The 27,378-nt window shown below is 50.3% G+C and overlaps 2 protein-coding genes across 6 annotated transcripts in view; one reads left to right on the top strand and one right to left on the bottom strand.

Moving 5' to 3' along the window:
• Positions 1-12,934, top strand: part of PTPRS (protein tyrosine phosphatase receptor type S) — a 146,224-nt gene extending 133,290 nt beyond the window's left edge. The window contains exons 26-36 of the mRNA XM_064396393.1: positions 113-236; positions 2,820-2,995; positions 3,538-3,657; positions 4,181-4,335; positions 5,724-6,009; positions 6,768-6,946; positions 7,646-7,772; positions 7,854-7,979; positions 9,177-9,331; positions 10,037-10,172; positions 10,733-12,934. Coding sequence (XP_064252463.1) covers positions 113-236; positions 2,820-2,995; positions 3,538-3,657; positions 4,181-4,335; positions 5,724-6,009; positions 6,768-6,946; positions 7,646-7,772; positions 7,854-7,979; positions 9,177-9,331; positions 10,037-10,172; positions 10,733-10,801 — 1,653 coding nt within the window. The 3' untranslated portion in view covers positions 10,802-12,934. The remainder of the gene's footprint in view (positions 1-112; positions 237-2,819; positions 2,996-3,537; positions 3,658-4,180; positions 4,336-5,723; positions 6,010-6,767; positions 6,947-7,645; positions 7,773-7,853; positions 7,980-9,176; positions 9,332-10,036; positions 10,173-10,732) is intronic.
• A 10,236-nt stretch (positions 12,935-23,170) lies between these two features.
• KDM4B (lysine demethylase 4B) overlaps positions 23,171-27,378 on the bottom strand; it is a 73,083-nt gene continuing 68,875 nt past the window's right edge. For all 5 annotated transcript variants that reach the window (XM_064396182.1, XM_064396183.1, XM_064396185.1 and 2 more), the window contains 2 exons: positions 26,705-26,797; positions 23,171-26,015 (listed from right to left, as the gene is read on the bottom strand). In XM_064396182.1, coding sequence (XP_064252252.1) covers positions 25,830-26,015; positions 26,705-26,797 — 279 coding nt within the window. In that variant the 3' untranslated portion in view covers positions 23,171-25,829. The remainder of the gene's footprint in view (positions 26,016-26,704; positions 26,798-27,378) is intronic.

Genomic DNA, 27,378 nt, shown 5'->3' with positions numbered 1-27,378 from the left:
TTCTTGCAAACGGTGATCGAGCCCTGCAGAGCCACGTGGAGCAAGTGCTCAGAACTGCATCTGCTGCTTTTCTCCTCACCCACTCTCCCATTTCCTTTCCCAATCCCTCCAGTCCATCGACCCTGGCCAGCAGTTCACCTGGGAGCACTCCAACCTGGAGGTGAACAAGCCCAAGAACCGCTACGCCAACGTGATCGCCTACGACCACTCCCGGGTCATCCTGCTGCCCATCGAAGGTAGGGAGCACCCCCTGCTCCAGGCAGGGCTGGCATGGAGCTCCTGCAGGGAGCAGGCTGCACACGCTCTGCTCTCATCTCTATTTATACTCTTAACGTCTCCTTGGGAGCTTGGCAAGCAGGAGATGCCTCCGTAAAGCAGGCATTTGTTAAATTCTGGTGACTGACGTATTCCCCTGGAGCTGCAATCCCTCATATCAAGGGCTGGTTTATCAAGAAACTGCCTTCCCTTTGCTTGGAGATGCCTGTTTGATACATCTCTGACTAACAGGAAGAATTCAGACCATATAGTGCTTTAGAGGGAGCAGAACAGGGCTGCTCAGGGAGGAGTGGGAAGCGAGCCCAGGGCTGATTGTACAAATGTGAGAGGCAGCAGCAGCAGAGATGTGGCCAGTGAGTTGTACAGGCACAAAGATCACTTGATATGCAGCCCCTGCTGCAGCCCTGGCCCCTAAAAGCCTTGGGCTAAGAAGGGGTTAGTGTGAGCCTGGCGGGTCATAAATTGTTTCCTGAGCTGCTTATGTGAGCGATGGTGCAGTCAGAAAATTTACATTAAATTTCACAACTCGTGGCTCTCGACAGAGCTGCTCCAGTGCACGCCAGGATAAGAGGGGCTTGAGATGGAGCTGAGCAGGGCACCTGCTTGGGTTGCTGCTGCTGAGATAATGCTGGAGTTTCGTGGGCTTGGGATGTGGCTGTGCAGGGTGGATAAAGCGTTCAAGGCCAGTCTTGCGTTGCCAAGAGCTGATCATCAGAGCAGAGAGGATGTGGGATGTCCTGGTAACTGCCTGCTGAATGGAGAGGTTAATTCCAAAGCCTTTGAGACCAGGGAATTGCTAAAATAATCTCCCTGTGCCACGGTAGCTCCAAGGGGCATGGGGAAGGGGGAGAGCTGAGGCAACAGCAGAGCACGGTGATTTGCCAAAAAACTGCACAAATCTGGATTGCTCTGGTCTGCTATTAGAGGGCTTTAAATGTTTCTCCTTGTGAAGCTGACTGTGTTCTGCCTTGGTTTAATTCCGAGATTAATATTGTATGAGCCAAGGAAAGCAGGGGCTTTAAAAAGTTGCTTTGTCATTCAAGGGAAGGGAGAAGAGCACAAGTGTGGGAGTGAAGGACACTTGGGCTGGTCTTGGATCTGGGGCTGGATGCAGGCAGCAGTTCCAGCTCTGCCCAGGGCTCTGTGAGGGACCAACAGTGCAAGGATGATGGGCCAAGGCTGAATTTTCAAGCATGTGAGAGGTTCTGACGTGTCTTGGCTGCTGTGCTCCTTCCTACCAGGCTCTATTTTATGCTCAGGGCTGGAAGATGAAAGGAGCTGGAGGAATCAGTTTTGTTGCTTTTTCTTTGTTTTAAATCTGGATTTGTCAAGGGTGGAGACTGTCACTGCCTGCTTGGTCAGGAAGAAGCAGTGGCTTTAATTCTGTGACTTCTCTGAAGCTGGGCCTGTCACACAGTGAAACTTGCAGGAGCTCACAGCCACCATTTCAAATGGCAGAGTGGACCCCAGGGGCTGGAGAGATTAATTCAGCCCTAAACACGCTCCTGCCATGGCAGCCACCTTCTCTCCCTCCTGAAATTTCAGACTGAGAGGGAGCAAGGGTAGGGAACCCTCCAGAAATTTAATCAAAAGCCATTTCCCAGCAGCTGAAGTTGCCTTGAGGACAGGCAGGCTGCTCTGGGCAGCAGCAGCCCCGATTGCTGCAGCCCAATTCCTCCCTGGTGCTGCTCCCCAGCCTTGGCTCCCCTGGAGACGGGAGTGAAGGGCTCTGCACCGAGTTAATCACGGGTTTGCAGATCCTGCCAGCCTTGCCAGGCACTCGGGAGCAGCCAAAGCAGCCGGAGCGCGGCTGCTCCGTGCCAGGCGCCGGCTCTGGAGCTGAACCTGGGCACTGCTGCCTGCCAGGGCCGTTTTAACTTCAGAGCAGCTTTCTCCTGCCATGTCCCAATCAACCTCTTCACTCTGGCAGTGCCTCCTGCTCATCCCAAACCCTCAAGCAGGGACCCAGGCGAGCAGCTGGAACTCAATAGCCTGTAACTCATTGGAGTAAGGGAAAAAAACACTCTTAAAAATGACAGCGGGCAATTTACAGCAAGTCAAAGCCTGTAATTTCAAAGCCTTCATTAAATCAAGCCTGGCTTTATTCTTCACTCTGTCCAGCTGTAGCTCAATGCCTGGGATTAGGCTATGGACCACACAGTCATTGACCAGGTGCATTTGCTGCTGGGCTTGGGGCAGGCTGGGACAAGGACTCGGGTTTGTCCTATGGACTCTGATGCAGCAGGAGCCCTGCTCCAGGACTTTGCTGCTGTTAAGCACATGAGTGAAAACACCACGGTTTCAAGGCCTGGTATTTGGTCTCTTTAATATCTTTTGCAAGGAGTTACTGTCTCTCTGCAATGCAGGAGCTTGAGCTGGGAAAGCCTTGCCAGGAGCCTCGGTCATCCTGACCCACTGAGCCACCAAGGCTCTGGTGTTTCTGCAGGGAGCTTCTCTCTAACAGCACCCCTGCAAAAATCTCCTCATGCTTCCAGCTGCGTGAAGTCCTGTGCAGTTCCCTGATTTTTACTGATTTGACACAGGAATTGTGGGCAGTGATTACATCAATGCCAACTACATCGACGGGTACCGGAAGCAGAACGCCTACATTGCCACCCAGGGGCCCCTGCCAGAGACCTTTGGGGACTTCTGGAGGATGGTGTGGGAGCAGCGCTCAGCCACCATTGTCATGATGACTAAGCTGGAGGAGAAATCACGGGTAAGATGCATGAGAGGGATGGCTGGTTAGTCATAATCCAGGGGGATTGGAGGGGAGAGTCGGGGGAACAGCAAATCCCTTTGATGTGCAGCCAGGGGGGGATTTCTGCCTGCTCTGCCAGCACCCTGAAAGTTCAGTTTCATTGCATTAAAAAAACCAAACCATTCACCCTGGAAAGCTGCAGCCTCCTTGGCAACTCCAGGAGAAGAGGCTGCTGGATCCCACTGCATGTCTGTCTTGGAGTTAATCATGTGGCAAGTTTCACATTCAGTTCTCTTGTTTAACAAGCCCCAGTACATTCCCTCTAATCTTCAGGATCATTCCAGTCTGTGGGATTGATGGAGCATCAAAGTCTGTGCTTAGTCAGTGGGAGCTTTTTCTGATGGGTTTGTCCCCGTCCTGGTGCTGTGCAAAGACACTTCTTGCACCTCTCCTTCCTCTGCCACCAGCACAGCTTCCCCTGTAACAGGACAGTTTGGGAATGAACATCCCCCTCAGTGAAGGGTTTGTCCCAGCACTGAGCCATCCCTCCTGCCTTGCAGATAAAGTGTGACCAGTACTGGCCAGGCCGAGGCACAGACACCTACGGAATGATCCAGGTGACCTTGCTGGACACCATTGAGCTGGCCACCTTCTGCGTGCGGACCTTCTCCCTGCACAAGGTGAGCTGGCTGCTGCTCCTGCTCCCCCTGAGCTGGGCTGCAGCATGCCTGGTGAACTGCAGGAATACTCAAGGATTTCTCTTAAGGGAAATACTCAGAACAGTGGATGGGAAGGGGTCACATAACCTGAACTATTTATGCCTGCTCCAGTTACAAAGGGGTCTCAGGCTGCAACATTCCAAAAGATCAGTAAATCTCTGATGTGACCACTTTGGCTCGTGGCAGCTCCAAACCTTCATTCCCACCCCCAAGAGCTCTGGATTTCCCTCCTAACAGTCCCTCTGCATGGCAGGGGTGGCACTGGATGAGCTTTAATATCCCCTTCACCACAAACCACCCTGTGACTCAACTTTAATAAAATCAAAATAACAATAAGCATTACAGGCATTATTAATAATCAGTGTCCTTCTGAAGCACCTCCTGCCCTCCCCTGCGTGCAGAGGGGGAGCAGACACAGGGCTGTGGCACAGAGCAGGGGCAGGTTTGGGGTGCTCTGTCCCTGAGCCCCGTTGCTGTGCTGCAGAACGGCTCCAGCGAGAAGCGCGAGGTGCGGCAGTTCCAGTTCACGGCGTGGCCCGACCACGGCGTGCCCGAGTACCCCACCCCCTTCCTGGCCTTCCTGAGACGGGTCAAAACCTGCAACCCCCCGGACGCTGGGCCCATCGTGGTGCACTGCAGGTACTGCTCCCCTTCCCCTGCACGGGGCACTGGGCGGGAGGGTTCAGGAGGGTGTGGGCTTGCCTGGGGACAGCTCTTGGCCAGAGTGGGGTTCCCAGGCAGCATCTGAGAGGGAAACCTGGGGATTCCATTGACCACAGCATTTCCTGGGATGATGAGGGATGTCATTTGGGCCAAATCACTTGGATTGAGTGCTCCAGGCCAGGCTGGACAGGGCTTGCAGTAACCTGCTCCAGTGGAAGGTGTCCCTGGCCGTGGCAGGGGTGGGGCTGGAGGAGCTTTAGGGTCCCTCTGGAACCAAGCCATTCTGGGATTTGATGATCTTGTTAAGCAGTGGGAAGTGCCTGGTGCTGTACCAGTGTCTGGTCCTGTGTGGTGGGGCTGTCTCTGGTCATAGTCAGAAAGGAGGAGGATCAGGTGCAACCTCGGAGGGTGTTGGAGGTGTTTGGGAGGCAGAGCTGCCTCAGCTGCCCAAGGCAGAGCTGACAGTGATTGACAGAGGGTTTCTGAGTGCTGCAGCCTTCCTGATAATGCCAGGCTGAAGGCAGGTAACATTCCCTAATTCAATTTACAACCCAGTGAGGAATGCTTGAAGCCTCAATGCAGATAAATCCCTGTGTTCCTCAGGAGGGTGTGGAGGAGCCTGTGGGTTCCTGGGCACTGGGGGAAGATCTGAATTGTACAGGCTGCTGGGGGAGCTAATCCTGCCTCTGCTGGAGGATGCCATTTAAACAGTCTTTGTGAGTGGCCAACTTATCACTACCCTTGCAGATGGCAATTATTGTGCACCTCAGAAAATGAATAAAGAGCTGTCAGCTCACAACCAGCTCCCAGATCAGCTGCTAAATTCTTGCCAAAGCTCCAGTCACCTGCTTGGTTCAGGTGTTAGGCAGTCTAATTAACAGAGATCAAGGGGGCTTGAGGAAAAAAGGGACATCACTGGAATGGTAAAAGGAAACCCTTTATTAGCAGTGGCACAAGAGAGCACAGAGCCCTGCTGAGGCACAAATGCCATTACACACAGGTCTGATGTTACCTGATGCACAAAAACATTGAGGGAGAGAGGTGACGCATGTTACTCGTTACAACATCAGTGGCTTTGCAGCTGCAGAGATCTGAGAGATTAAACAGGCTTTTTCACATCCTACCAGCCCCTTGCTGGAGCCTCGGGCTGCCACGGCTGGGCCTGGCCCGGGGTGTCACAGTGGAAGGGACTGGGACAGGGGACAGAGCAGAGTGGAGGGGGGACAGAGTGGTGTGGAATGGGGATAGAGTGGTGTGGAGGGGACACAGGACAGGGTGGAGGGGGGACAGAGCGGTGTGGAGAGGCAGCAGGCACCTGCCCAGTGCCAGCACAAGCCATCAGCTCCCTGTGCCCTGGTCCCCAGCGCGGGCGTGGGGCGCACCGGCTGCTTCATCGTGATCGACGCCATGCTGGAGAGGATCAAGCACGAGAAGACCGTGGACATCTACGGGCACGTCACCCTCATGAGGTCCCAGCGCAACTACATGGTGCAGACAGAGGACCAGTACAGCTTCATCCACGATGCCTTGCTCGAGGCCGTGGCCTGCGGCAACACCGAGGTCCCGGCTCGGAACCTCTACAGCTACATCCAGAAGCTGGCCCAGATCGAGGCCAGGGAGCACGTCACGGGCATGGAGCTGGAGTTCAAGGTGAGGCTGGGCCTGCCCGGGGCTTGCTGGGCACGGGGAGCATTCAGCAGGCTGGTGGGACCTTGCTGCTTCCATGTGGGGGTGCTTACATTGCTGAGTTATGCAGTTCCCAGGGAAGACCTGCCTGGCACCACAGGCTGCTCCCTGGTCATTCCACATCCAGAATGAGTTTGCTCCCTCTTAAATTGGAGGGGGTTTTAACTTTTTTAGTAGTAGTACTATTATCTGAAAGTTTTGCTTAGGGAAAGGCCTCAGTGTCCGTGCCCTACCCCCAAAAACAAACCCCAGGAGGGCACCCAGAGGGGTAGAGTCTTGCAGCGATCCTCCCATGTGTGAGGACATGAGGCTTGACTCCATCTTGCTCAGAAGGCTGATTTATTATGTTATATATTATATTAAAATACTACATTAAAACTATACTAAAAGAACAGAGAGAGAAGATCAGAAGGCTACAAAGACAAGAACAGAATAGGAATGCATAACAAAAATCCTGTGACTGCTCAGAGCCTTGGCCTAGGTGGCTGTGATTGGTTATCAATTGAAAACAATCCACATGGAGCAATGGAAGATGCACCTGTTGCATCCCACAGCAGCAGATAGTTATTGTTTACACTTCTTTCCTGAGGCTCTCAGCTCCTCGGGACAGGAAAAATCCTAGGAAAGGATTTTTCATAAAATATCATGGCTAGAGTAGAGCAGGTGAAGGGGCTGGCACAGGGCCGGGAGGAGCCTCCAGCTGAGGTGTCTCCTGCCCGCAGCGCCTCGCCAACTCCAAGGCCCACACCTCGCGCTTCATCAGCGCCAACCTGCCCTGCAACAAGTTCAAGAACCGCCTGGTGAACATCATGCCCTACGAGACCACGCGGGTGTGCCTGCAGCCCATCCGCGGCGTCGAGGGCTCCGACTACATCAACGCCAGCTTCATCGACGGCTACAGGTACGGCCCTGCCCTGCCCAGGCTGCCTCTGCTGGCCCTCACCTGCACGCAGCCGCCAGGGTGAATCCCAGCCCGCGCCCAAATCCAGCCTGCTGAGAGGATTTTCCCCCGTGGTGGTCTTAAGTTACCTCTGTGATGGTGAAATTATTAAATGATTGCGTTGTTATTGGATGATCCTCTGAAGCAGTGCAGCCCTTCCTCAGCTGCAGGTCCTGAACGCTGAGGGTGGATTTGTCTGTTGGGAGGTTTCTAAATATGGATTGGCCTTTTTATTGCCTTTGTGGTTTGGGGGCCTTGCAATCCCCAAAGCTTCCCCCAGGAAGCTCCAGCCCTGGGAGCTGCAGCCCTCCATGGGTGGGTTTGAAGGGAACAAAGCAGTTCCATGTGCAGGTTTTCCTCCTGTCCAGGAGCAGCAGTGCTGGCCATGGCTGTGGCACTGGGATTAGGGCAGCGCCATCCCTGGAGGTTGGATTTACCCCTAGGAACTGATATTTAAGGAGAGCTTCACCATTGGCTTTTTTTTTTTTTTTTGACCACTGTCACCAAAGACATCCCACCCCCTTTAAACCCTGTGCAGTTCCAGTCCTTCCCCAGCATCTCCACGTGCTCTCCCACTCTCCAGCCTTTCCACTCATTTCCCAAAGCTGCTGCCCATGCAGTGCTTCCCCCCCTGACCCCTCCTTGCTTTGGGCTCCCCAGGCAGCAGAGAGCCTACATAGCCACGCAGGGCCCGCTGGCAGAGACCACCGAGGATTTCTGGAGGATGCTCTGGGAAAACAACTCCACCATCGTCGTGATGCTGACGAAGCTTCGCGAGATGGGGCGGGTGAGCGGGGCCGGGGAGGGGCTGGGAGGGGATCCTGCAGGCCAGGGACAGGGGCTAACGGGACCTGTTTGCCCCGGGCAGGAAAAGTGCCATCAGTACTGGCCCGCGGAGCGCTCGGCACGGTACCAGTACTTCGTCGTGGACCCCATGGCCGAGTACAACATGCCCCAGTACATCCTGAGGGAGTTCAAGGTCACGGATGCCAGGGTAGGTGCTGGCACAGGCTGGGATGGGGCGGTTCAAACTGGGAGGAAAGGGGCTGGCAGAAGACACGGGGTTTGGTGGGCTTGGCTGAGGTGTCCACGCTTTCTCTGGGATTATCAGTGGAGGAGAGCTCATGGAATGTCCTGCTAGGAAGGGACCCACATGGATCATTGAGTCCAGCACAAAACAAGGTGGGGTTCAGGGTCTGCTCACAGGACAAGACAAAACAGCCTCAAGCTGTGCCAGGGGAGGTTCAGGTTGGACATCAGCAGGAATTCCTTCATGGAAAGTGGTCAGGTAGTAGAAGGGGCTGCCCAGGGAGGTTTGGAGTCCATGTGCCCAAGAGCTCAGTTGGGATGAGGAACAGAACACATGCACACAGATTGTACTGGAATATTTGTTCTTACAAATTGAAAGTAGTTTTAAACCTCTCTCATTGCCTTGAGTTGCTTTTTTAGAGAGGTGCCTGGCTTTGGGGTTTGGCTGCAGCTTATTTGAGGTGAAAGCAGAAAGTATTTGCCCACAAAAGCTGATAAAGATCTTGCAAAGGTTTCTCTGCACCCTTCAGAAAACGAGCACTTCTATGGCTTGGAGAGGAGCCACTGTCAGTCATGTTCAAAGGGACAAATTCACTCCAATAATCTTCGATTCAATGTCAGGTTTCTCATCTAAAGGAACATTTCAATACCTTCTCAAATTTCAGTAGCAAACATAACCCTCCCTCTCACAGCACAGCTTTTGAGGTTGCCAAAGTATTCCAGAACCTGATAATTCAATTTGCAAGGTTGAGGAGGAGGATGCCTCATCAGTCCTCATAGAACAAGATTTATCTTCCTGTCAGCTGTAATTCTGACACTGTGGCAATTCTTTGTGAAGATTGATTAGAGGGGCCAACACCTCACCTTGAACGTTCCTTTGCTGAAGACTCCATCTGTGCTGTCTGCAGTGGTCAGAGCTTTCAGCACCTGCCAGGATATGGATCTGTGCTGACAGCCTGACTCCAGGAACGTCAACTGCAACACAAGCAGCTTCATCATGATGGGGCTGGATAATAAATACGTGTGCACTTGACTGCAACACTGAGCTGCCTTAACTTTTCATGCTCTTTAACAAACTAGCAGCAAAAATAGGGGAGTTTTTTGCCTTTCCTGTGTGTTGTCACAAACACGGGTGCTGAGCTGTTGCTGTTTTGTCCCCCAGGATGGTCAGTCACGAACTGTCCGTCAGTTCCAGTTCACTGACTGGCCAGAGCAAGGTGTGCCAAAATCAGGAGAAGGTTTCATCGACTTCATTGGGCAGGTGCACAAGACCAAGGAGCAGTTTGGCCAGGATGGCCCCATCTCTGTCCACTGCAGGTAGGCACATGGGCACACCCATCCAGATGGGATGGGGGACAGCAGCAGGAATTGAAATCCAGCTATCCCCCCTTCTCACCCCATCCTTGCAGGGAGATTTCTCAGGGATGTTGGTGCCAAACACTTCCCTCTGCCAGCCAAACTCATCTCCCTTCAGCCCTGCCCACGAGGCTTTTGACCCTTTCTATTCAGAGAGATGAAATATCTCTGAAGGAGATGGGAGCCACAGTGTGACATATAGGATATCTGTAGAATATCTATAATATTTGACCTGCAGAATTAGAAGTATTTTTTACCAGTCTCAGCCAAATTTACACCTCCAATTTACACCAAAAGCCCGCTGGGTGTTGGCTGCTAGCAAGAATTGTACCTCCTTAGCTACAGGCAGGGCAGGATGATCCATTCTTACTAAAATTATTCATTTTCAAAAGCCCAGTATTACATATTATGAATAATTTTCCCACTGAACGCTGTTTACCACTACCCAAAGCTTTTAACTTCTTAAATTTCCCTTTCTCAAACATTTTTTGGGTCACACTCTGGCACTTGGTTTATTTCTGGGTATCTCTCCTGGAGGACTGACCCAGGCTCTCCACTTCCAACGTGCTCACAGGGCTCAGCTCAGCCCCACCCCGAGCAGCATTTACAGGAACATTTGGACACTGTAGCACACAATTCCCTGATCATTTCCTGCCCTTCCTGCAGTGCTGGCGTGGGCAGGACCGGAGTGTTCATCACCCTGAGCATCGTGCTGGAGCGGATGCGCTACGAGGGGGTTGTAGATATTTTCCAGACAGTGAAGATGCTGCGAACACAACGACCTGCAATGGTGCAAACAGAGGTGAGGGGGCCCCAGCTGTCCCAGGAATCATAAAATGGGCTGGGTTGGATTGGGAGGGACCTCAAGCCCCTCTTGTTTCACTCCCTTCACTGCTCCAAGCCCTGTCCAGCCCGGCCTTTCTGGCCATTGCCAAACCCTGACCATTGCCAAACCCTGTCCATTGCCAAACCCTGACCATTGCCAAACCCTCACTTGAGGTCACTCAGCAAGCCCAGGCTGCCCTGCTGACTTCACCTAAGAAATGAATTTAAAAATATAAAAATGAATTTAAAAATATATATTCCTATTGTTAGAAAGTCCCTTAAAGATTCCATCCCAGTCTGGAGCCTCTGTTCTTACCCAAGAACAAGAATCTGGCTTGGGGCTGACAGGAGAGGGGGATGTTCAGTACTCAGAGGCACAGGCATAAAGGGGAGAGCTGGAACTTCCCCTCCCAGGAGTTCTGAGCTCTTTGAGAATCACAGAGGTTCCTGCTCAGCTTTGTGCTGTCTGCAAAGCAGGACAGGGATCCTGAGGAGCCCACTCCCACCTCTGAGGCTGCTTCTCTTTGCTGTTGGCAGGATGAATACCAGTTCTGTTACCAGGCAGCTCTGGAGTATCTGGGAAGTTTTGATCACTATGCAACATAAAAAGCCATCGTTGTGCAGACTCTACCAACCACTTCAGTCCTGGAAGGCCTCTTCTGACCCAGGAGGAGCGCTTGAACTTACAAAACTGACTCAGAAGAAGAACCTTTTCATCTGGACAGTGCATCGGGAGCAGGGGGAGCATTGGAAGGAACACCCCTGGGGATCTCCACGTTGTGACCTGGCCCTCGCAGGGGCAGCTCGGGAGGGCTGCTCAGAGCTGCTCTGGAACCTCAGGAGGTGTTCACTGGGGAGGATGGATGGACACAAGGAAACTGATCCAAAAGCTACAACACACCTTGGGAACCGTTTCTGCTGGAGAAGGGAAGGAAAAACCGACTTTGGTTACATCATTAGAGTTCAGTTTATTTACTAATGTAGTTGGCAGTCTTTAAAGGAAGTCACTTGCAGAATTGAAGGTGTTCTGTGAAAGAAAAGGAGCTGAATCTCAACACTTAGGCAAACTTAGGGTCAGGAGTTCTTCTAGCTGGAGTCTTAATAACCTCAGTATCAGCATTGGGATGATTCTGGGCTTGCAGGCACCTTGCAAACAGCATTCACGGGATGCCCCTGCCACGCCAGAGGTTTTATAGCTCACATTTTGAATACTTGGAACATTCCTCATTTCTTCTAATTCCAAAATTTATTTTTTAGGATATTTAAAAGGACAGAGCGAGAGTTACAACCCCCAGAGCTGGCTGTGGGGGGCAGCCCCTCCCCTTGCTTGGGCTGGGGTCTCTGGCTGCTGGGTCTGGGCCCCCTCCCAGCACACCAGGCTTTCCTTGGAGCAGGGTGGGAAGAAAGGCAGCCCCTTCCCTTTCTGTGCATCCACACCCCCCTGCTGCCCTGAGTGTCCCCCTGCTCCTGCCAGCAGCATCTCCCTGCCAGGAGCCCCAGAAACACCTGCAGAAATTGATTTCCAAAACCCAGCTGGTTCCTGGTGCCAGCCCCTGGCCTCTGCACTCAGCAGCTCTCGGGAGCTCCTCTCAGGACTGGCCCAGCACCACAGCACTCCTTGCACATCTCCCACTGTCCCCACCATGCCCCAGCTGTAAAAGAACTGGGAAAGATCCAGGAAGGTGCATCCAATGGCAGATACTGTGAGTGGCTTTCTTTAAAGTATCGATGTAACTGTAACAAGTGACATTACCTTTTTTTTAAATAGTGTATTTTTTTCCTTTTTTTTTAAGACAAAGAATATCAGTCAATGAATTTAAAAGAAAAATTTGCTTATTTGTTCATATTATGTTCAAAGACAGTCTATTTTTTCACTGTAGAAATGTTACGTGTAATGGCTGTGATATATAAAAATGCAGTGCAAATTGCTACTTCTACATATTGCTTTTCTACCATTTAAAAGGTTTAACTTGCTCATGTAAGAACAAAATGTCCTTTCTGGATTTTTTTTTTTATTATTATTAGTATTTTTTTTTTGGGTTCTCTTGTTTTAAATCACAGACATATCCCAGGTCCCTGGAAGGGGGGAGCAGCAGGTGGAGGGGTGGTGGCAGTGCCAATTCCCTCCCCTTCAGCTGTGGCCGTGCAGGGCCAGGGCTCAACTGGGAGATTCAACAGCACCAGTGGCTTCTGCTGACTGGAGACAGAGGTGGCATTTTGGAGCCTTGGCACCCATCAGGTGTTTTGACATCCCAGGTGTGTTGCAGGTACCAGCCTGGCCTGTCTCTGTGCCCAGGAGTTTTCCTGCAGCTGTGCACAGAGCACAGGACATCTGAGAAAAGCCACCCTGCCCCAAACTCTGCTCACCTCTGCCCTCTCCTTTTTGTTTTTTTAATTTTCTAGAAGGGGTAATCATGGCCATCAAGTGCTGCCCAGAACCCCCCACACAATCCATTTCCTGTCTTTAACTGAAAAAAAAAAAGAAAAAGAAAAAAAAAAGAACCAACTGAAAGGCTTCTTCGAGGTTTTACTTATTTGTGTGAAAGTTGCCCAAATTTCTAAGTATGTTGCAGCAAAATCTTACTGGACAAGTTGGGGGGAGGGGGGAGGTTTTTTTCTTTGTATGAGAGCAAAGTGCTGTTGCTTTCACACTGTTATTTCAAACTGAAACAGTAAGTGGTTTTCATACCACGGTGTATGTAGATATATTGACTTTGTATTAAAGGAAGATTGTCTGAACGTGCTGCAGCCCTGTGTGTGTGGGACAGGGCCTCCCAAACCCCCCTGCTGCTGCCTGGGGACATGGGACACTGCTGTCCCCCTGCTCCTGCTGCAAGCAGGCACCTGTGCCAGGAGGAGCCTGCTCACCTGGGAGCTTTGGGCCCCAAGTGCAGCAGCACGAGGCTGGGGCTGCTCCAGGGCTGAGGAGTGGGGCAGTGCCAGGGCCACCAGGAGGGCTCTGCCCCTGTCCCTGTGCCCCGGGGTGGCACGGGGCTCAGAGCCCTGCCCCTGCTCCAGGGGGCCCAGAGGGGTGAGGAGCAGAGCCACAGTGTCACCCTGGTGTCACCTGCAGGGCCACAGCCCCAGTGTCACCCTGGTGTCACCCTGGTGTCACCTGCAGAGCCCCAGTGCCACCCTGGTGTCACCCTGGTGTCACCTGCAGAGCCCCAGTGCCACCCTGGTGTCACCTGCAGGGCCATGGCTCCAGTGCCACCCTGGTGCCACCCTGGTGTCACCCTGGTGTCACCTGCAGAGCCCCAGTGCCACCCTGGTGCCACCCTGGTGTCACCTGCAGGGCCATGGGGGATGCCAGGAGCAGAAAGCTGAGCCTGGGAGAGGCTGTGGCTGCCCCTGGACCCCCGGGAATGCCCAAGGACAGCCAGAGCAGCCTGGCACAGTGGGAGGTGTCCCTGCCATGGCAGGGGTGGCACTGATGGAAGAGTTGCTCTGGGATCTGGGATCCTGCCCTCCCTTCCACAGCTTCCCCCTCTCCTTCCTTCACTGACACCACCAGCAGCAGCTTGACTGCAGCTCAAAGAAAAGAACAATAAAATTAATTAGCAAGTTCACAGAGAGCCACGATCAGCATCAGGTGAGCTGAGATGCCAGGGAATGGCACCACCTCCAAAATGCTGTTACTCCCTGCCAGAGAGGGAGGGGAGGGAGCCAAGCACACATCAAACAGCAACAGCCCAGAGGCACAGGAAGAAAGAGACAGGAATAAAACCCAGAAATCTCCCGGTTTATAACCAGCCTCGTGTGCGTGTGTCCCTGCAGGCAGTCTGGGAACAGGAACGAGTTTTGACTTCATCATCTGCTCTCCAAGGAAATTTGTAACACAAAAGCTCCACAGCTCAGCCACGGCCACGGGACAGGCACCCCAGCAGCCTCACAGCAGGGAGGGCATTTTTGATGCTCACTTTGTGTTATCATTGAAGAGTAGGAAGGGAAAGCTGATTCTTCTCCTGGGCTCTGTTTCTCAGCCACCCCCTGCTCTCCCAGCGCTGCCATTCCTCTCTCTGTGACAACAATCATCCCCATCCCTGCTCTCCAGGCTCTCATTCTGCTTCCATCCTTCCCTGAGCTGGCATGACCATCCCCCAGGCTGAAATGCAAACCCCTGACAGAACTGAAATCAATTCCACACGGAGCACAGGAAGGTGAGTGGCAAGGAGAATTGGAACGGCAGCTGGGAGCTAAGTAAATCTTTCAAAAAATCCCAACCAACTCCACAGGAAGCCAGTTAGGGAAGCAAATACAGGATGAAATCTTTTCACAGAATCGTGGAATATCTTGAATTGGGAGAGACCCACAGGGATCATCAGTGTCCCTGCACAGACCCCCCAGTAAATCCCACTCTGGGCATCCCTGGGAGCATTGTCCCAATTTTCCTGGAGCTCTGGCAGTGCCCAGCAAGGGTGAGGCTCACAGGGAGCAGCCCCAGGAGAAGCTGCTGGAATTACATCCCAGGTACAGGTTTTGAATGTGGCTGCCTGAGGTAGGGATTGATAAATGGTAAAATAAATGATAAAATAAATGATAAAATAAATGATAGCACAAATGATCCCAGGGCACCCTGTGCCCATCCCAGGTGCAAAGGGCAGATGAAAGAGGAATTCTTGCTCTCAGCCTCTGGGTTTGCTGTGCCAGACAGCACCAGCCTGAAACCTGGCACAGGGCTGACTTTGGTTTTAATTAAACTCTAAGTGATGGCCCATTAATGCCCGTTTGCAGCAGGGAGGGAGGGAGAGCTCTTGTTCCTTATTGATCCCTGGGATTTTTCCCTCTCTCTCTCTCTCTCACACGAGCTCCAGATGACAGCTTTGACAGGGAGTTTATTAGAGGTGTGAGCAGGGGGAAGGAGTGAATCATTGCAGGGAATTTTCACAGAACAGGGCTGTCCCAGGGGCTGCAGACCCACACAGATCCAGTTCCCCCAGAGGAGCAGGGTCAAGGCAGGGACAGGCACCAGCAGGGATCTCAGATCCCCTTTTATTGCAGATGAGAGGGACACTGAGAGCAGAGCCAAACCCAGCCCGGGTTTTCCTGGAGTGTCCAGGGCACGGCTCAGGGCTTGCTCCAGCAGCACATCCAGGCTGGAACATTCCTGGCAGCCCTGGCCAGTGCTGGTCCCACCTGGGGATGCTCCTGACAGCCTGATCAATGTCTGTGCCTGCCCCAGGCTCACCCAGCCCAGCTCTGCCCTGAGCTCAGAGCAGCAAAGCCCTTCCAGGGCCCTGCGGGGAGCAGGCTTGTCCCAGCTCCCAGTTTGTAAACTGTAAACTGAATTTCCAGCAGCCTGGATGCCAAATCCCTGAGGGGATTGATTTGCAAAAGCCCCCAGGCCCCTGCACAGCCCTAAAGCAAGAGCCCCCAGTCCCCTGCAGCAGAACAAAGGCTTTAAAGTAGCTGTAACTGTAATTTACATTCCAGAGGAAAAGGAAAAGCTTTCCTTGGTTTACAGAATTACCCAAGTGGCAAAGCAGTTCCCAGGCCAGGAGAAATTCCTCACGTTGCAATATGCTTTAATTATACCAAGAGCAGCAGTAACAGACCGAGAAATCAATTCCTTCTCCCAAATAAGATGGTTGCAAATTCCAAGTCGGCAAGTGAACAGATGTAGAACTGAAATGGAAAAAGTAAATACCCTCAGAGGTGCTGAGAAAATTGTCTTACCATTGCTGCATCCTCTGGGAAGGGGACACAGGAGCTCCCAGCTCTCCCAGGGAGGAAAGCACGAGTTCAGCCACTGCAGCACCTCCACAGGCACTGCAGGAGGCAAGCAGGGATGGAGGAGAGACAATTCCTGCCTGGCAGGGCGGGCAGGGCTGGCACAGGGTGCCCAGAGCAGCTGGGGCTGCCCCTGGATCCCTGGCAGTGCCCAGGGCCAGGCTGGACAGGGCTGGAGCAGCCTGGGACAGTGGGAGGTGTCCCTGCCATGGCCCTGTCCCTGTCCCTGTTCCTGTCCCAAACCCTGTCCCTGGCCCTGGCAGGGTGGGGTGCCCTGTGGCTGCAGCAGAGCAGCAGTGACCCTGCTGTGTGATAGATAATGTGTGATAATGTGTCATTGATAGATAATGTGTGATTGATTGATTGATTGATTATTGATAATGTGTTATAGATAGATAATGTGTGATAGATAATGTGATTGATGGATAATGTGTGATTGATTGATTGATTGATTGATTGATTATTGATAATGTGTGATAGATAGATAGATAATGTGTGATTGATAATGTGATTGATAGATAATGTGTGATTGATTGATTGATTGATTGATAATGTGTGATAATGTGTGATTGATTGCTAATATGTGATTGATTGATTGATTGATAATATGTGATAGCCACACTCTCTCCCAGCATTTGCTGCATCCCTCCCTCACCTCCCTAGGCAGCTCAGCCCAGCTCCCCCAGCCTCGGGAGGGAGAAACTGGGGAGGGAGAAACTGGGGAGGGGGAAATTGGGGAGGGAGGAATTGGGGAGGGGGAAATTGGGAGGGAGAAATTGGGAGGGAGGAATTGGGGAGGGGGAAATTGGGAGGGAGAAATTGGGAGGGAGGAATTGGGGAGGGGGAAATTGGGGAGGGAGAAATTGGGAGGGAGAAACTGGGGAGGGAGGAATTGGGGCTCAGGGCTGGCTCTGTGTGCCAGGGCAGGCTGCAGATGGCAGCCCCACGTTCATGGCTTACACAAGGGCTTTATCCCGGGCTTACTGAGGATAATAAACCCCAGGGGGGGAAAAATGTGTACAAATGATTAAAAAAAAAAAAAAACAAACAAACAAAAAAATCTCTTATTTTTAAATATGTAATGTCCTGAGCCGTGTAAGGTGTTGTTCAGGAAATTGCTGAGCACCAGTGAGTCAGGTTCCACTCCCATCTCAGGGCTGGCAGAGCCAGGGCAAGAACCAGCAGGATGCCACAGCTGAATTTTTATATCTAGTATTTTTAGTGTATTTGTATTTTTTATATTCATACATAGATGTATTTTTTATTTAGTATTTTTAGTATATTTGTGTTTTTACCTTTATACACCTATTAATACATCAATGTATTTTTACATTTAGCATTTTTAGCATATTTGTATTTTTATATTAATACACCTATTAACACCTAGATGTATTTTTATTTTTTGCATTTTTTGTATTTTTGTATTCACACATAGATGAATTTTTATATTTAATATTTTAGTATATTTGTATTTTTATATCCATACACCAATTCATACCTAGATGTATTTTTATATTTTGTATTTTTTGTATTTTTATATTCACACCTAGATATATTTTTATATTTTTTAGGACAGCAAACACCTTGCTTAAGGCTCAGACTGGATGGGGCTCCAAGTATCCTGCTCTGGGGCTGCAGCAGGGAATAACACCCGGAGGGGTCTCATTTTAGGGTATCCCCTTTTAGCTCCAAATAATTTTTGTACATTGAAACCTAAAGATAAATCAAAGCAAATTGCTATTCCTTCAGGAAAAGCAGATTCAAATTGCTGCACAATTTTTTAATCTAAATAATGTTTAAATTTTAAAAAGGGGGGAGAAAAAACTAATTACATCTTTGTGTGGAAGATCATAAATCACATAATTACAATGGGAACCTCTGCATCTTTCCAACACACCAAAAGCAGACTACACAAGTTCTTATCTCATTGCTGTTTAATTAAGAATTATGTTTGAGCATCTTCTTTTTAATTATCACGGAGCCCAGATGACTTCTAATCTGCTTTTTTACCCAAAATGAGAGAAGGTGCAGTCCAAAACGGGCCCTAATGAATTTACAGTTTGCTCTTTGGGGAACTTTAATAAAATTTACTGCGCACAGGAGATGAACAGTGATAAAGTGAACTTCCAGAGAGAACATTTGGTTCCCTCCAGCTGGCACCACACGAGTGCCAGGAGCTGCACAGGGGTCACTTGTGGGGGAGTTTGACACACTGTTCTGTGACTGCACCTGCACCCCAAAAACACCCCAAAAACACCCCCAAAACACCTCAAAACTCCCCAAAAACACCCAAAGAAACACCCAAAAAACACCCAAAAACACCCTCAAACATCCCAAAAACACCCAAGAAAACACACCAAAACTCCCCAAAAACACCCCAAAAACTCCTGCAAAACACCCCAAAAACACCCAAAACACCCCAAAAACTCCCCCAAAATACCCAAAAACCACCCAAAAACACTCCAAAAATCCCCAAGAACACCCCAAAAACTCCCACAAAACACCCCCAAACATCCCAAAACTCCCCAAAAACACCCCCAAAACACCCTCAAAACACCCCAAAACACCCCAAAACTTGCAAAAAACACACAAAACACCCCAAAAACTCCCCCAAAACACCCAAAAACACCCCAAAACACACAAAACACACCACAAACCACCCCAAAACTCCTCAATAACACCCCAAAAAACACACAAAAACACTCCAAAAACACCCCAAAAACACCCAAAAACACTCCAAAACTCCCCAAAAACACCCAACACCACCCCAATGCACCCCAAAACTTCCCCAAAAACACCCAAAAACTCCCCAGAAAACCACAAAATCCCCCAAAACCTCCCCAGCAGGGCACAGCAGGGCTGGGGAAGGGGAGCAGCAGCAGCAGGAGCTGTGGCTGCCCCAAGGCAGGGCCACCTCCCCCTGTCCCCCTGTCCCCAGTGCCAGCCCTGGGCACTGCCAGCGAGCCACAGCTGCCCTGGGCACCCCCTCCAGGGCGGAATTCCCTCCCAAAATCCCAAATCCCACCCTGGCTGTGTCCCTGTCCCTGCTCGGGGCACCAGAGGAACTTTCCCCACTGGGATTTCCCCTCTGGGGGCTGTGCTGTGCTGCTGACCCCCTGACCGAGGTGACAACCCACACCCAGCTCCTCTTTATAAATACCTGAGGCTCCCTCAAGCCCAGCACCCAGCAAATACCTTTTAATTCAATTGGCTGAATCGACACAGGGAGATTATTAGTTTTCAGTAAGATTTGATTCAATTAATTAGCCTGAAAATATCAGCACAGCCAGGCGAGCAAAGAAAAACAGAGATAAATCCCTGCCACGGCACTGCTTCATCTTTTAAAGGCAATTAACTCTTCGTTATTAGCTTTTAATTAGGGAATAATAATGACACCATTAATACAGTGTATTATACTTGTCAGCAGACAGCTGTTCCAAGCTCTGCTATCAGATCTTGGCTTTGTCTGCTCCGTGCAGCAGGAGGCAGAGCTGGGGGGTCCCTGCTGCAGCCTGGGCTGGCCCCCCTGCCCCAGCACTGAGAGATGGAGGGAGCAGAGCATCCCTGAAAAACGGAGGGAGCAGAGCATCCCTGAAAAATGGAGGGAGCAGAGCAGCATCCCCTGCCAGGCTTCAGAGCAGCCCCCAGACTCCAGAGCAGCTCCCAGAGCTCCAGGGCAGTTCCACAGCTCCAGAGCAGCTCCTGAGCTCCAGAGCAGCTCCAGAACAGCCCCCAGACTCCAGAACAGCCCCCACAGCTCCAGAGCAGCCCCCAGACTCCAGAACAGCTCCAGAAAAGCTCCCAGAGCTCGAGAACAACCCCAGGAACTCCAGAACAGCTCCAGAGCTCCAGAACAGCTCCCAGAGCTCCAGGGCAGCCCCCAGACTCCAGAGCAGCCCCCAGACTCCAGAACAGCTCCCAGAGCTCCAGAACAGCCCCCAGAGCTTCCTCCCTCTCCTGGCTGTGCCTCTGTCCCTGCCTGGGCCCCCTGAGCCCTCCCTGGGGAGGGAGGGGACGCTGGAGCTGTGCCAAAGGTGCTTCCACACCTCAGCTCACAACGCCTGAGACGGACCCCAAAAAACCTCCCTGGTTTGTTTTAATCCCCCTCTTTGGAAGTGCTGGGCAGGGCAGGGCAGAGCTGACTTGGAAGCAAATAATCACCCCAAAGAAATTCGGCTCTTGGAATAATTGCACCCGTTCCTATCTCACTGCAGGCCCACGTCCCTGCGTGCAGGCAGCTGCCAGCAGCACCTTGGAATTCTCTTTCTTTTTGCACCAAATTTATTGTGAAACTTCAAATCCTGCTGCAAGAGCAACGACCACGACCTTGGCAGTGGCCAAATGCCTCAAGTTTTCATTTCTGTGTCTGCTGAGTCACCAAAACGAAATCTCCAGAGGCCAGAGATTACACAGCAAACCACATTTCCCATTATTTTTCCCATTATCTTGTTTCAATGTGTTCTAGCAAAGACTGGAAACCATTTCCAGGGCACAAGCCTGACTTCACTGTGGTTTTTTATTCCTTTATCACACAGGAATTAATCTGACCCCAAATTATGCACACAGGATGCTCCAACAACACAAAAACACAACTCCATAATTTTCCCCAAACTACTCTGGAGTTAATGAATCACCAAAATAAGTGTAAAATATTCTGGTGGGTTCCACCACCTTGGTTTTAATTTGTTTTCCTTGCTCTGGACTGGAGGAAGCCCCAAGGGAAACAGCAGGAGCTCCTTGAACTGGAGCCTGCTCAGGGAAGGAATTTTCTTCCTCCTTCTCTCAACACAGTGAAGCCAAATCCTGAGGAAAGAAAGGAACACGGAGCAGGAACAAAGCAGCTGGGAGAGCCTATTTGCAATTTCTGCAGGAAAGCAGAGCTGTTAAACTGAAAGCAGAGCTGTACAAAAGGGAAAACTTCCCCCATGGAGCACTGACATAAAAATAAGGAGGGGGAGGATGGCAGGAGAAAACCAGATTATAACCATGGGCCTGGGAAGTGGCACAGAGAGACTGCACTGCAGGGAAAGGAAAAGGGAAAGGGAAATGGAAAAGGGAAAAGGGAAAAAGGAACTGGGAAAAGGGAAAAGGAAACTGGGAAATGGGAACAGGGAAAGGGAAAAGGGAAAGGGAGAAGGGAGAAGGGAGAAGGGAGAAGGGAGAAGGGAGAAGGGAAAGGGAAAAGGAAAAGGGAGAAAGGAACAGGGAAAAGAGAAAAGGAAATTGGGAAATGGGAACAGGGAAAGGGAAAAGGGGAAAGGGAAAAGGGAGAAAGGAACAGAGAAAAGGGAAAGGGGAAAAGGGAAAATGGAAAAGGGAAGAGGGAGAAGGAAACTGGGAAAAGGGAACAGGGAAAGGGAAAAAGGAAAAGAGAAAAGGGTAAAAGGAAAGGAACATCAGTGCTGGGAAGCTGCAGCAGGACATGGCTGATCCCTGTTCCAGGCTGGCAGGTCCCAGGTACAGTGCCAGAGGTGTTGTCACCCCTGTGCCACCCTTGTGCCATCCCCGTGCCACTCCTGTGTCACCCCTGTGCCACTCCTATGCCACCCTGTGTCACCGCTGTGTCACCTTGTGCCACCTGTGCTACCCTGTGCCACAGCAGCTCCCAGCCCGAGCTCCCTGTGCCCTCACACCCCGACTGAGCCCGAGGATTTCAGGAGGAATTTTTCACTTTTGGCACAACAGAAACTTCTCAGCTCAGGGGTGGCTTTTGCTCAGCTCTCTCCAGGAGAGGAAAACCAGGAGAAAAATCGAATTTCAACAAATTTCGTGTCTCATCACTGCACCCCTGCCACGGCAGGGACCCTCCCCTGTGCCAGGGGCCCCAAGCCCTGCCCAGCCTGGCCTTGGGCACTCCAGGGCAGCTCTGGGCACCTGTGCCAGGGCCTGGCACTGCTGCTGCTCAGGGCACAGCTCCGTGTCACCCCCAGCTCTGGGCACAAACCCCTGGAGGCAGGAAAACACCCAAGGACATCTCTCACTGCTGAGAAAAACTGCAGGGAAATTTATCTGGACAGAATGGACCAAGCCCTCGGTTTGGGAGTAGCACAGAAGTGAGAGAAATTGCAGCTTTTAACAAGCAGCCAATTGTCTCTAAGCTGAATTAGTGAAAAATGTGATGAGAAATTGCTCCAGACCCATCCCACAAAGTTGTGCTCAGGCAGATTTTTCACTTGGTGCTGACAAAAATCTCACACTAATCACCCAAGGCAGGCCACGAAGCTCCTGGATTGCAGAGTTAATTCCATGTCCCAGCTGAATCCCACATTAACCAGGCACGTCTCCAGCCCCGAGTGGCTCTGAGCTCTCCAGGTGACAAAGGAAGGAAACCTCAGCTCTGAGCAGAGCACGAGGAATTCACACTTGCACCAGAGCTCTTCTCCCACCTCGTGGCTTCTCCAGGGAGAGAAGTGCCCAGGGAGCCCCGTGCACCTGCAATCAGCTCGGGTTCATCTCCTCGTTCAGGCAGATGAATCCCTGGATAAAGGGAGCATCCTTTGTTCAGGCAGCAGCATCCTGGCCCGGATCACTGACCATTCCCTCCTGAGCAAAGACCATTTGCTGCATTTTCCAGAGATGGCTCCAGTGAAATGAAGCAGATGAGCAGAGGGTCTGGCCTTTTCTTTATTTTTAAACCCCGCTCTGGGGCACAGGGGAGGGGATCACTCCTGTTTCAGAGGCAGGCTGGCTCCTTTGCTAGGGGATATTAGCAGCTGGCATCTGAAATGGCAAGGCTGGCTGGAGAGGTAAGCCAAAGTGAACTGTGCTGAGACAGAGCCAAAATCCTGTTTGTTCCACAGGAAAAGTGGTTAAACTGTGGTCGCTGTGCAATTCCAAACAGTGCTTGCACAGTGACCTTTACATTTCCCCCGTTGGAAACCAAAAATTTAATTGTTTTGCTGCTCTCATGCAGAATAAATAACTCCCAGTGATTTCCTATTGGTGAGCAAGTTACCCAAGGACTTCTCTTCCTCTGCTACCAAAGCTGCCAAATAATTCTGTGTCAACAGCTCCAGCTCATTGGAGTCTCAGGATTGTGCCAAAACTGCTTTTTTTGTGTGTGCCTGTGGCAGCACAGTCACTCTTGGGACAAGGAAGGAGAGATGACCTGAAAGCTCTGGGTGGGAAATTAAAGGTGTTTAAATGAAGTTCAGGGAGATGCTGTTTGAGGAGGCTCAATGACCTCCTGCTGCACAAGACCTTAAACTTAGAAATGAAGAGACTTCAACCCCCCAGAAAGTGTCATTCTGAAATGCTCAACAGCTTTTAATTCATTTTGAACCTAGAGGCAGAGAAAAAAATAGGCAAAAAATACATTACAGCCTTAATCTAGGGGGGAAAAGAAAAAAAAATCATTATTTTAATAGCACATAATCAGACACAAATATATTTCACTGGAGGAAGGGGTAGGAATGTGCATTTCCTCTTTTCCTTTCAATAGGGGCCATCAGCATGGCCACCATCCTGAATGTGCACAAGTCATTCCTAAAGCAAAATGAGGGATTTAAAAATCAACAAAAAGAGAGAAAAGCCTTGCACCAAGGAAGGGCATTTGACAGTTCCAAGTCCATGTTTAACATAACTCAGCATCTGAATATGGGGTGAGGGAACACACTTGTGTTTTTACAATATAAATAGTATTTGGGGAAGGTACTACACATGGTACAGCTATGCAGGACTCGAACATGCAGAGGAAATTCCCCGTCGCTCACAACCACTCATCCCATCCCACCCTTCCCTCCCACCTCCAACAAAATTCCTCTGCTGGTTAAATTTCTCTTTCAATTGTTTTAAATATTTCTCTCGTGGCCTGGCAACATTCTTAGTCTTTTATACAGCAAGTTTTCTATTTAATCACATTTCAACCGACAGGAGACAGCTCTGTGGGAGGAACAACCGAGGCTGGGAGAACCTTGCCAATTTTTTTAACTTTTATTAGTCTCAGTTTGGTTTTATTCGTGGAGACATCTACTGAAAACGTCAAAAACTCAGAAATAAAAAAAAAAACCCAAAAGCAGAACCCTGTTTTCAAGGCCTTACAACCACGCACGCTCAGCCACGCACACAAAAAGGACCCGGAGCAGAGGCGGGAGAAGGGATGGGACCTCCAGTCCTCAAGGGAGAACAAAACCAAAGTAAAAAAGGAATTAAATTGCTTTATTCTATCTCCACTCTTTCACTAGGACAGTTTAATACCCATGGAGTCTCTTAAGATGCTAATCTACCATCTGCTAGCCCACAAATCCTTCCCACTTATTCCCTTAAAGATGCAGCCAGAGCATTGCTTAACAGCCTCTCCCCAGAACAACGGCCACCTTGCAAAGGGGCTTACAAATAATAATCAAAACAAGAATGTTGTCTCTCTCCATCCAGTCATTTCAGGGAATTAAGTGGAAAAGATTGCAGTGCAGCATTGCAGGTTGCTGGGGTGGAGGGAGGGGTGCCCTCTGCTCTCCCCCTGCACCTGAACCCCCCCAGCTCTGCCCAGCTCAGCACCAGCCCTGCCTCCTTCTCTCCCTCTGCACTGACTCAGCTCCTCCAAGGAGAGTGGAAGACTTTCCAGTGACTGCAGCAGGGTTTGGATCAGGCTCCTTCCCAAGCAGCTCTTCAGCCCCGGGGGATTCCCAAAGGTCCAGCTGGGAGCTGCCCACTCAGCACTTCAGGGTTGGGGTCTGCCTTTAATGCTCCTTCAGTCCTCAGTGAGCTGAGTCCATCACAGGCAGGGCTTGCACTCCTCTTCCCCAGGAGCAACTCACAGGCTCAGTCTTTGCTTAAGGAAAGGATGTCACGACAATCAGATGTTTGAGGAATTTCTTCTTTAATAGGATAAAAGAAAAACATACAAACACCTCCCAAGCTTCTGTCATGGAATGATTCTCACACTGTAAGGAGCACAACTCAAAAAAAAAAAAATTAAAAAATAAAGAGACAAAGGAAAGAGAAAGGATAAGTGCTAAGGGAGAAGTGCTGCTGGGAGCCTCTGGCTCGTGGGGAGCTAACACAAGCAGCAACAGAACACTGCCAAACCAGGGTGGCACACTGGAACTCAAAGCCATGCTGATCCTGAACTAGAAAGCAACTGTGATGGCAAAGATGGGGAAGGAAGATGACAGGAATGACCCAAACCTGGCCATTTCTTCCCTAAGCCCCTCCCTGGGGACGTGGCAGCGATGCCAACATCCAGCCCAGGGCGTGCAGAGAGCCAATGGCAGAAACACCCCAGCAGTGAACATTTCTTCCCCCACCTTCCCCAGCTTACAAAGATAGTGTTTCTTTACAAAAGAAGAACCCAGAACATTCCAGGACATCTGCTCTTGCTCTCCCTCTCCCCGCTGTAACATCAGTCACAATTCATTTGGGGGTGAGGGGGGGAGGATTTAATTTATTTTCTGTTTTAAAGCCATAATCTAGAAAAATGTTTTGTGGAAACTTTCATTTTCCTATTTTTGCTTGCTTTTTTTTTTTAATAATGCTCATTCATAGAAAACTTCACAAAGGTGACGTCTATGTACAGAAAACACGATTCCAAAGGCTGCTTCAGTAGTCAATGTAATAGCACCTTGAAAGACAAAAGTTTGACAGATCTGAAAAAGTCATTTTGTTAAATTTTAACCCTTTCCTCATAAAAAAGAACCAGTCACAAAGCTCCATCTGTAGAAACTCTTCCAAAGTCTCCGTGTGAAAAGCTGAAGGGTTTCCAAGCTCCCCAGCTCTTGGTCAGCAACTCCTGGCAAGGTCGAGGTAGCAGCCAGACAGGGATTTATTTCCTGCAGTCCAAACCAAGAGGAGATGAAAGAAATTCACAGCAGGCTATTGCACAGGGCTGGTCTTCCATTCCACAGTTTCCTATTTATTTTTCCACTAACTCAAAAAGGGTTAATTGAATATTTTGAATGAATCCTGGTTAAAACATGTTGCTCTGAGTCCCAGGCTGGTACTGTGTCTGCAACAGGCTCTCCATAAAGGCCAAGTAATCTGGGGTTTGTCCATATTCCTCAGGATTCCTTGGATTCCCCAGCCGGGGACGCTTGGCTGCTCTCACTTCATCTCCTGAAAATACATCTTCCTGAGGGGCCCCAGTGCTGAGGGACTGCAGGAGACACAAAACAACCATTAGGGGCACAGCAGGAGCACAGGGAGAGACCCACAGACCCCCTGGGCTGGGAACAGCCTGGGCATTCCCCAGCCCCAGCACCTGGTTAAATGAAATGGCTTTAAAGGGTAAAACACCAGGTCTGAAAACACCCAGCAGGTCTGGAACCAAAAAAAAAAAAAATCTATTAAATAAATCCCTCATCTTTTGTAGGCTCAGTAACTGCACTCTGTGCACTTAAAGACAGCCTGATCTTGTGTAGATTAAGAGATTTATAGGTAAAAGCCACACTCTAAATCTCCAGTTTGGTGAGAAAAGGGGTTTGGTCCCATGGTGATAATCAGTTCTCCAGAAACCCCAGAGCTGCAGCCCAGCTCACCTCACCCTTGGACAGGATGACTCCATATAACTGAATTCATATGGTGTAAAATGATCTGAACATAATCTTTTAACCAGAGAAATAAACTCTGAGCTGAACACGTGCAAGAGGAAATCATTTCTGTGCCTCTCAAGCATCCATGGCCAGGATTTCTTCCACTCTGTGTATTTTGGGAATGACAAGCAGTTTTACAGCCACAGAAACTGGAGGCTGCATTCACCTAATGTCTAAAAAATACATGAAAAAAAAAAAGTGAAGGGGTTCTGCAAGCTGCAGCTGCTTTATTGTTTGCTATTTTGGTACCCACCAGGCGAGACTTGACTCTCTTGGGAAGCTCTTCCTCCAAGGTATAAATATCCCCACGCTTCACCATTAGCTGAGAGCCATCCTCAAACTCCACCTGCAGGGAGGCAGAAGATGAACTCAGAGCCAGCACTGAACAGCCCCTTCCCAGCCTGTGCCACCCAGGCAGCATCAGGGGCCAGCCCCCACGGATGTCTCCAGGGCTGCTGTGGAATGAGCACTCCCAAGCTCTGGGGAGGATGCTGAGCCCAAAAAGTGCTGCTCTCAGTGCTGCTCAGGCACCTCTGTCTTATCCAAGTGGATTCATTCAGTGCTCCATGGATCCCAAAATATCTGTACCCCAGCTGGCCCAGCACCTCGCATTTCTACTGATTTTTGATTCATATCCTGAAAAAAGCAGCTTTTCACTTACAATAAAAGCAGCCCTCTATTCAGGCCAATATGGTAATAAGAATTTCTTTCATCTTAAACAAAGCATTTTTACAGGTCACAAGGAAACAACTCCAGCTACTAAAGTACATTTGTATTTCAACCAGCAGAAATAGTCAGCCAGGTACAAAAAACTCCTCCCATGAAACCCTTTTTGCTAAGCACTGATTATATCATGAATTATGCATCAGATGTTCCAGGGATGTTTATTCATGGAAACGTGCACAGCAAAATGTTAAAACTATTAAA

Source organism: Passer domesticus, chromosome 21 (assembly GCF_036417665.1).
Source record: "Passer domesticus isolate bPasDom1 chromosome 21, bPasDom1.hap1, whole genome shotgun sequence".
In the NCBI taxonomy this organism is placed as follows: Eukaryota; Metazoa; Chordata; class Aves; order Passeriformes; family Passeridae; genus Passer; species Passer domesticus.
The sequence above is the reverse complement of the archived record's forward strand: the minus strand, read 5'-3'. Positions and strand labels throughout refer to the sequence as shown.